Here is a 13112-nt window from a genome sequence, read left to right on the forward strand (position 1 = left end):
TTTTAATTGACAACCATATGATCAGATCTATATCTACACTTAGAATATATTTTGCCAAACCATAAGAACTTAAAAACTGAGAATAAACTGAGGGTTGATGGGGGGTGGGAGGGAGGGGAAAGTGGGTGATGGGCATTGAGCAGGGCATCTTTTGGGATGAGGACTAGGTGTTGTATGGAAACCAACTTGACAATAAATTTCATATTAAAAATATTTTTTCAAAAATTTAACTTTCTGAGATAAATAAGGTTATGAGTGACTTCATCAAAATGAGGAAGGAATTTTTAAAAAAAACGAACCATACTTGTTTTTTTTTCTTGTACCTCTATCTGTAATAAGTTTCATGAAAATATTGGCATATCGGGATACTTTCATAGGGAGTTGTGCTATGTACCTTCTAAAACCCAACCAGATTTATGGCCATGATTTTTCTCTCATTTCAAAATAGAAATACGTTATTTAACTAAAGAGTATCCCCCCCATTTTTTCAGCTTTATTGAGATATAATTGATATGTAGCACTATATAAGTTTAAGGTGTACAGATTCAGGAGAGGTGGTCAAAGATAACAATTTAGGAAGATCCTGAACTCACCTCCTCCTGCAGACCCACTGAATCTACAGCTATATATGGAACAGTTTCCTCTGAGAAAGATTTGATAACTGGCTGAGCAGCTCCTTCACATTGGCAAACAAGAAAAGGGCCACACAGAGGAGGGAAGGAGAAGCTGAGATGTGGTCTTGCTGCGAAACCCTGGCAAACTCACACTTCTTTCTCCCTGAGAAGCAGAGTGTTCATACCCCACCTCAGACACCCCAGCTTTTAAGACCTGCAGGTGAGAGGTGAGGCCCCAAACATCTGGCTTTGAAAACCAATGGAGCTCATGTCCATGAGACCCAAAGGCTATAGTGAACTGAGAAACATTTCTTAGAGGGCGTATGTGCAATTCACTCACCTCAGGGCCCCGTGCAGATGCAGCCATTTAAAAAGTGCCAAGACTATATCTGAAAGACATTCATTTGCTAATGTTAATCATCAGATTAAGAGCCAGGGCTGTGTTGGGGTATTCTGTGGGGATTGAGATGCTAGGTGGGTGCCATTTTTGTGCTATCCCTCTATTTTGCTAAACGTGGTGGTCACCATTTGTTTTTACTCAGTGGGTGCCATTTTTACATTCTCCCTCTGCTTTGATAAAGCTGTCGAATGCCATCTTTTCTTTTTTTTTTTTTAATACTAACCTTTTTTCTTCTTTAATTTTTCCCCCTCCTTGGCAGGTGTCTTCTTCACACTTTTCTTCTCCCATACTCCACAGAGCCAGTATCTCCAGGAGGGAAGCTTTTACACACACCTGATGCCTGAGTTTTGTGGCTGCAGCCCAGGGGATGCCTTTGGATTGCCTGGCTCTGGAGGTCAAGGGAGCTTGCATCCCTGGATCCCATGGGATTGTAACAACTGGAGAGTCAGTTGGTAGTTCTTGGCAGATTACCACATGAAGGGCACTGCACAGAGAGCACATGGAAATATACCCTCAGTCTTTCTGAGAAAGAGGCTTTTTTGCTTTCCCTTGAGTGTTGGCCTGAGGGGCAGGCTTCTGGTCTGGCACACTTCCAGAAGCCTATGGAGGTCGTCTCAGGGAATGTAGGCTAGGGAGCCTCTCTCTCTGTCCTCTCCCTCTGCCTTGCTACAGCCCGCCAGTATCTTTTTGAAAGGATCTCATACACTGGTCTGGAGCCCAGATATTTGTAGCTATTTCCCAGGAGATGCCTCCATTGCCTGGGGAGAGATGAATTATTATAGTCTTTAGGAAAGCCATCTGATATTAAACTGAAAGATGATATTCTACAAAATTGTTTTACTGAGGTAAAAGTACTGATATATCAAATACAGGCACAAATAATTATGATTATTTTAACATTGCTTATAGTGGAAAATCTGGAAAAATAGTGAAGTTATACTAAGATGAAATGATTGGGTAAGTTATAATATCCACAGCAGAATATTGGGGAAATAGTAATGAATTAATGAAGTATCATCAAATGACAAAAACAAGAGATTTAAAATTATGTACCTTGGGGCAAGGTACATAAACTCCATGCAAATCCTGCTTGGGATTCTCTTTCTCTCTCTCTCCACTCTCTCTCTGCTCCCCCCCCCCCCCATTGACACTTGCTCTCTCTCTTGTTCTCTCTCTTTCAAAAATAAATAAAAAGAGAAAAATATATACTTTGTAATCATTTAAAAACGCTTAGAAATGTATTTGGTTATGTGAGCAAGTAGGAAAATATGGTAAGGTGTGTGCTAGGTTATACACAGGAATAACTGAGTGATGGAAGGAAGCCAAGACGGGAGAAGTGCTAAGAAAAAAAGGAAAATGAAGTGATTTGTTTTAAAACATGAATGATCCTGTGTGTCATAATGGGAAAATTACATATGTATAGGAGACTGTGTGTGTGCATGTAATATATTTTTTGAAAGGTATTTCTTTTTTTAAATTTTTTGAACATTTTAATTTATTTTTTAGAGACAGACAGAGCACAAGCCAGGGAGGGGTAGAGAGAGAGAGGGAGACACAGAATCCGAAGCAGACTCCAGGCTCTGAGCCGTCAGCACAGAGCCCGACGTGGGGCTCGAACTCACAAACTGTGAGATCATGACCTGAGCCGAAGTCAGATACTTAACCAACTGAGCCACCCAGGCACCCCCAAAATGTTTTGATTACTTCTTTTCATCCTTTTTTTTTAAGGCTTAGTATTATCTTTCTGGTAGCAGCTTTATTGATGATTCACACATTTAAATTAAACAGTTTATGCTTTACTCACAGAGTTGTGCAACCATTGCCACAACATATTTGGGGACCTTTCCACCATTCCCATAGCTACTGGTCTCCTATTCCTCACCCCAATCTAGGCAACCCCCAATCTAATTTCTGTCTCTATAGATTTTAAATGCCTTGGATAGTCCATGCAAACAGAGTAATACAATACGTGGTCTTTTGTGACCAGCTTTTCTTACTTGGCTTACTCTTTCCAAAGTGCTTCCATATTGTAAATTGTAAAGTCACTTTGTTTCTTTTCTTTTTTCGCTAAGTAATACTCCATTATGTGCATACACTTCATTTTGTGGTATAAATTTTGTTGAATTCCAACTCATCTATTTTTTTCTTTTGTCTCATGTGCTGTAGGTGTCATATTTAAGAAGCCACTGCCTTAATCCAAGGTCACAGAGACTTACTCAGATATTTTCTTCTGTGAGTTTTATGATACTACTTCTTACATTTATATCTATGATTTATTTGGAATTAATTTTGCTTCTTGTGTGAGATAGGAGTCCAATTTCATTTCTCTAAATGTCAACATCTACTTTGTTGAAGAGATTATTGGCTCTCCATAGAACATCTTGGCATCCATGTTGAAAATCAAGTGATCATCAGTGTGAGAGTTGTTTTTGCATTCTCTTCATGGAAATATATGTATATATGCACCTGTCATGAATTTAAATGAAATCAATTTATCTCTATACTCTAATTCTTTGGTTTTCCTTCACACGTCACTTGTCTGAGTTCTTTATTACATTTGCATTTAGGCCTTTTTATTTCACCTGTTTAATAGTTAAAAACAAAGGGATGGGTGGTCTTAGAATGCTTTCAAGCTACTATATGGATTAATTTTGATTACCCAGGCCCATAATATTGAAGATGGGGAGGAATAAGGAACAGCTTTAATTTTTTTTCTCTCCTTGAATTAACTATACTTTGAACAACTGCTTCTTTTATCTCCTAACACTCCTCTAAAGAATTTAAATACTATCTATAATCACAGTGCCTTGCATTAGATTTCCAGAACTTGTTCATTTTCTCACTGAAAGTTTATCACTTTCAACAACAAGCCAGTTCCCCCCGACCCTTCCCAGCCCCTGGTAATCACCTCTCTACTCTTTCTATGAGTCTGGCTTTTTAATTTTTAAAATTATTTTTACATGTTTATTTATTTATTTTGAGAGAGTGTGTGTGTGGGTGTGGGAAAGGAGCAGGGAGAGAGAGGGAGAGAAAGAATCTCAAGCAGGCTCTGAGCTGTCAGTGCAGAGCCTGACTTGGGGCTCCAACTCATGACCCTGAGATCATGAGCTGAAATCAAGAGTTGGATGGTTAACTGACAGAGCCACCCAGATGCCCCAAGTCTGGAATTTTTAGATTCCACATACAAGTGATATCACATAGTATTTGTCTTTCTCTGCCTGATTTATTTCACTTAAGAAATTTCCTCTAGGACCATCTATGGTGTTGTAAATGGCCGAGTTTTGTTATTTCTCATGGCTGAATAATATTCCATTATATGTATGCCTCATACTTGCAATTTACTGAGAAAGTAGGTCTTAAAAGTTCTCACCACAAAAAGGATATGGTAATTATGTAACTTGATGGAGGTGTTCGTTAATATGGCTGTGGTAATCATATGGCAATATTCATTTATCAAATAAACACATTGTACACCTTAAAGCTACACAGTACTATATGTCAATTCCATCTCAATAAATCTTGAAATGAATTCAAATTCTTCTCACATTGAGATAAAGGGAAGTGAAAGGAGAATGCAAAATAGTTACCAAAATTTTCTTCCACCATGTTAAAATGTATATAGTATTTTGTAGTTTTAAAAGTGAGACTAATATGTATATAGCAAGGATCTTAATTTGGCTTTTATTTTTTTGAGTTTATCTAGTTATTTTGAGAGAAAGAGGGAGAGAGAGTGTGTGTGTGAACAGAGGAGGGGCAGAGAGAGAGGGAGAGAATCCCAAGCAGGCTCTGCACTATTAGCCTGATGGGGGGCTCGATCCCATGAACCATGAGATCATGACCTGAGCTGAAATCAAGAGTTGGAATCTCGGGGCGCCTGGGTGGCTCAGTCGGTTAAGCGTCCGACTTCAGCTCAGGTCACGATCTCACGGTCTGTGAGTTCGAGCCCCGCGTCGGGCTCTGGGCTGATGGCTCAGAGCCCGGAGCCTGCTTCCGATTCTGTGTCTCCCTCTCTCTCTGCCCCCCCCCCCCCCATTCATGCTCTGTCTCTCTCTGTCTCTCTCTGTCTCAAAAATAAAAATAAAAATAAAAATAACGAAAAAAAAACTTAAAAAAAAAAAAAAAGAGTTGGAATCTCAACAGACTGAACCACCCAGGTGCTCCTTAATTTGACTTTTAAAAATATTCACTCATATGTGGAATTTAAGAAACAAAACAAATGAACTTAGCAGCACAAAAAAAAAAAAAAAAAAAGAGGACAACCAAGAAACAGATTCTTAATTACAGAGAACAAACTGATGGTTCTCAGAGGGGAGGTGAGCAGGGAGATTGGTTAGTTGATGGGGATTAAGGAGGGCACTTGTGATAAGCACCAGGTGTTGTATGTAAGTATTGAGTCACTAAATTCTATACCTGAAACTAAATTTACTGTATGTTTACTGTGAGTAACTATATGTTAACTAACTGGAAATTAAATAAAAACTTGGAAAGAAAGAAGAAAAAATATTATTAAAGCCCTCCTGGGATATTCCTTACAGCATTTTTTTTCTTTTAAATTGATTTGAGTGTTCTCTAAGATAAAAGTCCCCATCAGAGGGAGCTGTTTACTTAGATTATTGCTCAAACATTAATTTCCAATTGATAGGGACGTACTTGGACCACATAACTCTATACCCTAATTCATAGGGAGAAGTAAAACAGATTAATCTTTCAAAATGTTATAGTGTTGGTACAAAAGAAAATTCTTATTTTTAGGAGAATTGTAATTGTAAGAAGTCTCTCCCCTAAAGACCCAGTGTGCCTTCTCTCTTTTACTATGATTTATGATCTAAATTGCGTGGAAAATTTGTGAACTAGAAAAATCTCAGAGGCAACACATCTTTCCCTAGAAGAGTCATTGATAGGAGAGTTGATACCCAAAATAGGGTAAACCCCAGATTGCTGCACTTCTCTTTGAATAATACACATGGTGTCATGTTGTAGGGTTTGCTAGGACACATTTATGCGTTCTATTATCCAGAAATGCAATTGTTCATTCCCTTTTCACCAGGATTTTTATACTTTTGATCTGCTCAGAAACTTTATATTGTCACAGTATTTGGGTACAGGAAAGAGCAGCTCTCGATCATGGCTACTTGGTTTGGAGCAGGGGGTGGGAATTAAATGCACTGGTCACACAAGTCATGGATTGGTAGGTCGTTTTTCTGCCTCTTCATTTTTACTCGGGATCCAAGAGAAAAACAAAGTTAGGCCATCCAGCTCTTAATAGTAACTTCCATTTTCAGTTTTATAGTTACACTGTCTTTGAGATGGGGAGCTTTGGTTTTTATAAGAATGCCCATGAAGAAAGCCTTATGTCTCCTTTTAATGCCACAGCTAGTGGAGTCTTCTAGTAGAATTTCTATCTAGCCTTATTTCATATAATTAATAATCTACTTTTTTTTACCTTGGATCCTTTTCCAAAACATTGCATCTTGAATTTCCTTCTCTCTCTCTTTTTTAAACCTAATTTTGTGAGTGTAAAAGTTTCAAAATCATATGTGTGATGTTGGAAAGATCCTAAACATGGACCTTAGATACAGATCTTAGATCATAGATTTAGAGAATGAAGAAAGACCTTTAAAGTGAAGTCTGCTATAGACTGAATGTGGCTTCCTTAAATTCCTATGTTGAAACTTAATCCTTAGTGTGATGGTATTAGGAGATGAGAATTTGGTAGTTGATTAGGTCATAAGGGTGGAGCCTTCATGAATGGGAACAATGCCCTTATAGAAAAGATAGCAGAGAGTACCCTTTTTCCTTTGGTCATGTGAGGACAGAGCAAGAACACAGCGGCCTATGAACCAGGAAGAGGTACCTCACCAGAGATGGAATATCCTGGTGCCTTGATCTTGCACTTCCCTGATTCCAGAGCTGTGTGAAATAAATTTCTCTTATTTATAAGCCACCAATCTATGGATTTGTTATAGCAGCCAAAACAGGCTAGCACAATGCCTGAGTGATCTTTTCCATCTTTCTCCCTCTAGAATTGTCATGAAAAAAAATTCCATAATTGTGGGAGCACAAGTCATTGTTTTATGCTTGGAGCCACTTACTTTGAGCAGTTTACACATTTGAAGAAACTCAGAGTCCGATGCTTTTTTACTACTGAGAGAATCCCCTCTATATGAGTAAATAAATGATGCCCTTCTGCCCTTCTCCCCTACTAAATATAAGTGTGTGTGTAAATATATGCTTTTATGTATTCATAAGATGAATAAGAATTCAGAATTCATCATACTAGCTTCTAATTTTCTTGTAGTGTCTTTGTCTGGACTTGATATCAAGGTAATGCTGGCCTCATAAAATGGATTTGAAAGTCTACCCTGTTCTTTAATTTTATGGGAGAGTTGAAAAGGACTGTGCTACTTCTTTAAATGTTTGGTAGAATTTCTACTTGAAGCTTGGATTTTCATTGTTGGGAAATTTTAGAGTATTGATTTAATCACATGTCAGTGACAGTTCTGTTCAGAAATTCTATGTATTCATGGTTCATTTTTGGTAGGTTGTATGTTTCTACAAATTTATCCATTTCTTCGAGATAATCCACTTTTTGGTGAACAAATGTTCATATAATCTTCTTTTTCTTTTTCTTTCTGTGGCACCTGTTGTATTGTCTCCTCTTTCATTTCTTATTTTACTTACCTGAGTCTTCTCTCTTCTTCTTTTTTTTTTTAATGTTTGAAGGAGACAAAGAGAGAAGAGAGAGAGAAAGTGGAGGGAGAGGCAGAGAGAGAGGGAGACACAGAATCCAAAGCAGGCTCCAGAGTCAGCTGTCAGCACAGAGCCAGATGCGGGGCTCAAACCTACAAACCAGGAGATCATGACGTGAGCTGAAGTTGAACACTTAACTGACTGAGCCACCCAGGCGCCCCTCTCTTCTTTCTTATTTAGACTTGCTAAAGGCTTGTCAATTTTACTTTTTAAAACTGCTCTCATTTTCATGCTTTACTATGATTTTCTATTTTCTATTTGATATATTTCTGGTTTTGTTCTTTTCTTTCCAATTCCTTGAGGTATAAAGCCAGGTAATTTATTTGAGTCTCTCTTCTTTTATAATATAGGTGTTATCATAACAGAGATCCCCTTTGGTATATATGTGTAAGCCTAACACACACCCTCACATATTTTCCTATTTATTCATATGCTCGAATACATTGATAGGGGCTGTAGACTTGATTTAAGGAAATATTTCTGACATCTTGCTTTTGTCATTTAAAGATACTTTATTGAATACATACATGTATTTTGTGTCTATTAACATTTTTAGTGATATCTATTTTTTGATACTTTTGTCTACTAACTTTTGTATCAAAACTGAAAGAACATTACCCCCCAAATGTTTTTTTAAACATTTTATTTATTTTTGAGAGACAGAGACAGAGTGCAAGTGGGGGAGGGGCAGAGAGAGAGGGAGACACGGAATCCAAAGCAGTACTCAGGCTCTGAGCTGTTAGCACAGAGCTGGATACAGGGCTCAAACCCACCAACTGTGAGATCATGACCTGAGCTGAAGTTGGGTGCTCAACCAACTGAGCCACAAGGCAGTCCATACCCACCACTTTTACAATACAATATTCTGTACTATGTGTTTACCTTTATCAATTTGTTTTAGACTTTCTTAGGCTAATGTGATGTTGTTTAGTGTCCTTTCTTTTCTCTTTTTTTTAAAAGGTGTTTATTTTGATATATATATGTGTATATATATATACACATAGGGAGAGAGAGAGAGATAGAGAGAGAGAGAGAGAGATCAGGGAAGGGGCGGAAAGAGAAGGAGAGAATCCCAAGCAAACTCCACACTGTCCGTGCAGGGCTCGAACTCAGGAACTGTGAGATCATGACCTGAGCCAAAATCAAGAGTCAGATGCTTTAACTGACTGAGTCACTCAGACACCCGCAGTGTCCTTTCTTTTCAGCTTGAAGAATTCTCTTTCACATTTCTTATGAGGCAGGTTTAGTGGTGATGAATCTTTTCAGCTGTTGTTTGAGGAAAAATTTTCTCTCTCTTTCTTTTGGAAGGATACTTTTGCTATTTACAGTATTCTTGGTTGCCCACCCCCCCCCCCGCCCCTTTTTTTTTTTTCTTTCAGCACATTGAATAGATCTTCCCATTCCCTTCTGACCTGAAAGATTTCTGCTGAAATCCATTGAACTCTGCTGGAAAATTCACGGATATTCTTATGGGGGGGTTCACTGTATGGGATAAGTTGCAATTCTCTTGCTGCTTTCAAAATTCTGTCTTTGATTTTTCAATAATTTTGAATGTAGTGTGTCCAGGTGTGGATTTCTTTGCAGTCATCTGTTTTTTGGTCAGGGGGATCCTTTTTGTTTCCTGGATCTGGATGTTCATTTCTTTCTACGGATTTGGGGGGGTTTAAGCCATTTTTACTTTGAGAAATCTTTCAGGTATTTCTCATCTCTTTTTTTTTTTTTGGATCCCTAAAATACATATATTTGTCCAACTGGTACAGTCCAATAATTCTCTTATTTTATTTGCTATTTTTAATTCTTTCTTCATTTGATACTTTGATGGCTAATTTCACATGACTTTTTTTTTTTAATTCTGTGATATTTTCTTTTGTGTGACCTTGTCTGCTGTTTTAACCTCCTAGTAATTTTTCCAGTTCAGTGATTTTTTTTCTTCAGCCTCATTATTTCTGCTTGGTATTCTTTAGAGTTTTCTGTCTCTTGGTTGACATTCTTACTTTTTTCACGTATTGCTCTCTGACTGCAGTGAGCATTTTTATGATAGCTGTTTTGAATTCTCTGTCAGATAAACGATGTATTTCCATTTCATTAGGGACAGTTTCTGGAGATTTATGTTGTTATTTCTGGGAAATACTTAGACTCTCTGGGCTTGTGTCTGGACATTAGACAAAATGTCCACCTATCGTAATCTTCATGGTCTAGCCTTGTGCTAGAGAAGACCCACACAAAAAGCCTGGCCAGATAGTGAGAGCCTCTTACAGTTCATGTCAGTCTATCCCACTTTCTTTGTTCTTTTTTGCTTCATCGCTTCTGGAGTATGTCAGTTCCCATCAGCACTCTAAAACAAGCAAGGCTGAAGTCGGTTCCTCAGGCAGCCCCCTAATAATTTGGGTCATTAGATACACGGTTAAAGGAAGAGTTCTTTACTGCTAGCTCTGGGCTGAGTCAGCAGGGCATGTGTATGTGGGGGCAGAGGGCTATTGTGAGTTCTAGCCCAAATTGCTGTCTCTGTCCTCTGTCACCTGTTTAGCTAAACTATGCCATGGCCCATGGCTCCTCACCTTTCTGAAACATGCCTAACATAAGCTAGTCTTATGGAAAGCTCCTAAAAAACTTGAGGCTTTGGATGTATGGTGCACCTCTTCCCTTTCCCAGGGAGTAGCTGGGAGCTGAGGGATTTTGTCAGAATCACATGTGCTATGCCAAGATAGGTATTATGACAAAAGGGTATCTTGAATTTCCCTAACAGCTTCAATATGCCTGGTTTCATGCATGAATTGGGTAAGGGACCTTCTTAAGCAGTTTCTAGATTTTTTTACAAAGGGAATCTGTACATAAGTTGTTTTTTGAATCAGTGTGTCATGTGGAGAAGTAGAGATTAAGGCTTCCAGCTTGCATAATTGGAAATGGGAATTTATTTTTGGCTCTTCCTTGAGGGGTCATACAGTCTCTACAGGGAAGAGAAAACTTGAGCAGATTATTGAGTCCTTGAGGCACCGAAGATGGATTCTGGTCCAGGGTGTATATACAATCCCAATGGTTTCTGATTACACTTAGAAATTTTCCTTGGGGAACACAGTGAGCAAGCTTCTGCCTTGTTTATAACTAACATTATATAGTTACACTCACATTAAATCTTCTGTGACTTACCAAGTGGCAAAAATGATAATAATAAAGACTGTTTTTGTCTTCTGTTTGAGGGAACTAAAAGTCATAATCAGAAATTAAGATCTAGAGTTCTAAAAGATTTCCAGGACATATCAGCAATTAATTATGGGCTGAATTCTCTTTGAATCAAAAGAACCAAATCCTCAGAGCCGGAAATTGCCCTTCCATGACAATGGGGATAATAACAATGATAAGGAAGCACCAATGTTTTCTGGCCTAAGGTGGGTGAGCTTCTGAATTTCAGCTTAATCATGTCCTCCTTTTTGGAGATGGAAACCTGAGGATCTAAGATATGCCAGTATTTTTCCCAGTTTTGCAGTCCTGAGACTCAAGTGAAATTGGCAGAAAAATCTGTCCAAAGCAGGGAATGTTTAGAGATGTTGCAAGGGCTGGTCAAGGAATGGGTTCTGTGAGTCAGTAAGTTTCTTCTCCATGGGCAAAACTTGCTACTCCAGATTTGAGGCTTTTACTCTGTGACATTGGGCAGTAACTTCTTGTAGACTGGTCCCTTAGTTTCGGATTAGAAACAGTCTAGTTGGTTTCCATCACACCAAGTCTAATCTGCATTAGAGGCCAGCTCCAGGTTGCAGCTTCAAATTTTACTGGTGAAGAGAGGGCGTATGTGAATGAAAATGAGAAGAAAGAAGGATAATTGTGTCCTCATGTAAACTTTTTCTCCATAAGGGAGAAGGTATTTCCCATAGTTATGTTTACATTTAGCAACATTGCTCTTCACTCTATAGGCTAAGATTTGACATTCTTTGTTACTTAGCTTGCAAAGACTAATAAGGGGAAGCCTGAGTCACTCAGTATCATGATAATGGCAGTGGAGTCTTGGGTCCAGGTTGGGCTAGTCTCAGACCTTCTCCATGCATATACTGCATTTGGGAAAGGAGAGATGGTGGGAAAAGCTGAGTTTTTCTTTTGTAACTTTTTTCTTCTGTGCTCACAGATCCCTTTAGAGAAGATGGCTCCTGGAAATGGTTCTTTTGTGACTGAATTCATTCTGGTGGGGCTAACAGACCTACCAGATCTCCAGCTCCCTCTGTTCTGCCTGTTTCTAGTCATGTATGTGGTCACTGTGTTAGGAAATTCGGGCTTGATAACTCTACTTGGACTGAATTCACACCTACACACCCCAATGTACTTTTTCCTTTTCAATTTGTCCTTCATAGACCTCTGCTATTCTTCTGTGTTTACACCCAAAATGCTGACTAACTTTGTATCAAAGAAAAATATTATCTCCTACAGGGGGTGCATGACCCAGCTTTACTTTTTCTGTTTTTTTGCTATTTCTGAATGCTATGTGTTGACATCAATGGCCTATGATCGCTATGTGGCCATCTGTAACCCACTTTTGTATAATGTTGTCATGTCCCCTAAAGTGTGTTCCAGCCTTATGCTTGGTTCATATTTGATGGCATTTTCAGGTGCTGTGGCTCACACAGGAAGCATGCTGAGACTGACCTTCTGTGATGCAAACACCATCAACCATTATTTGTGTGACATCCTCCCCGTGCTCCAGCTTTCCTGCACAAGCACCTACGTGAGTGAGCTGGTGGTTTTCATCGTGGTGGGCATCAACATCATTGTGCCCAGTGTCACCATCTTTGTGTCTTATGGTTGCATCCTCTCCAGCATCCTCCACATCAGTTCCACTGAGGGGAGGTCCAAAGCGTTCAGCACCTGCAGTTCCCACATAATTGCTGTTTCCTTGTTCTTTGGATCAGGTGCATTTATGTATCTTAAACCATCTTCTGCTGGGTCTATGGATGAGGGGAAAATGTCTTCTGTCTTTTATACCAATGTGGTTCCCATGATGAACCCTTTAATCTATAGTTTAAGAAACAAAGATGTTAAACTTGCCCTGAGGAAAGTCCTGAGTAGGAGATAGTTATAATCAGAAACTGTATCTCTCAGTGCAGTTAGTTACATAATGGGGAGATTTTATGTTTAATGAAAACGTTTTTTGCAGTAGCCTTCTTAGTGTATTTTTTTCTTAACATGTTAAAGGAAATTTGAGTCTTCTCTCTATAATTTACTTCTGGTCTTTATCACTAGGTCTTTTTTTTTCTTCATCATTTGCACGATGTCTTTACTTTTTTCCTGTTTAGCAACAATATTAAATAAGAAATGTATTATCTGACTTTTTAAAGTTTTTCATTTTGAACTCCTTTTTTCCA

At 38.6% G+C, this 13112-nt stretch overlaps 1 protein-coding gene across 1 annotated transcript; it reads left to right on the forward strand.

Moving 5' to 3' along the window:
• The first annotated feature begins 11887 nt into the window (after positions 1-11887).
• On the forward strand, positions 11888-12823 carry LOC132662312 (olfactory receptor 8B3-like). The gene has a single exon (XM_060607793.3). It carries the CDS (start codon positions 11897-11899, stop codon positions 12821-12823), a length of 927 nt encoding a protein of 308 aa, XP_060463776.3. The 5' UTR covers positions 11888-11896.
• The last annotated feature ends 289 nt before the right edge of the window (positions 12824-13112 follow it).

The sequence above is a fragment of the Panthera onca genome, chromosome D1 (genome assembly GCF_046562875.1).
Source record: "Panthera onca isolate mPanOnc1 chromosome D1, mPanOnc1 haplotype 2, whole genome shotgun sequence".
Taxonomy (NCBI): Eukaryota; Metazoa; Chordata; class Mammalia; order Carnivora; family Felidae; genus Panthera; species Panthera onca.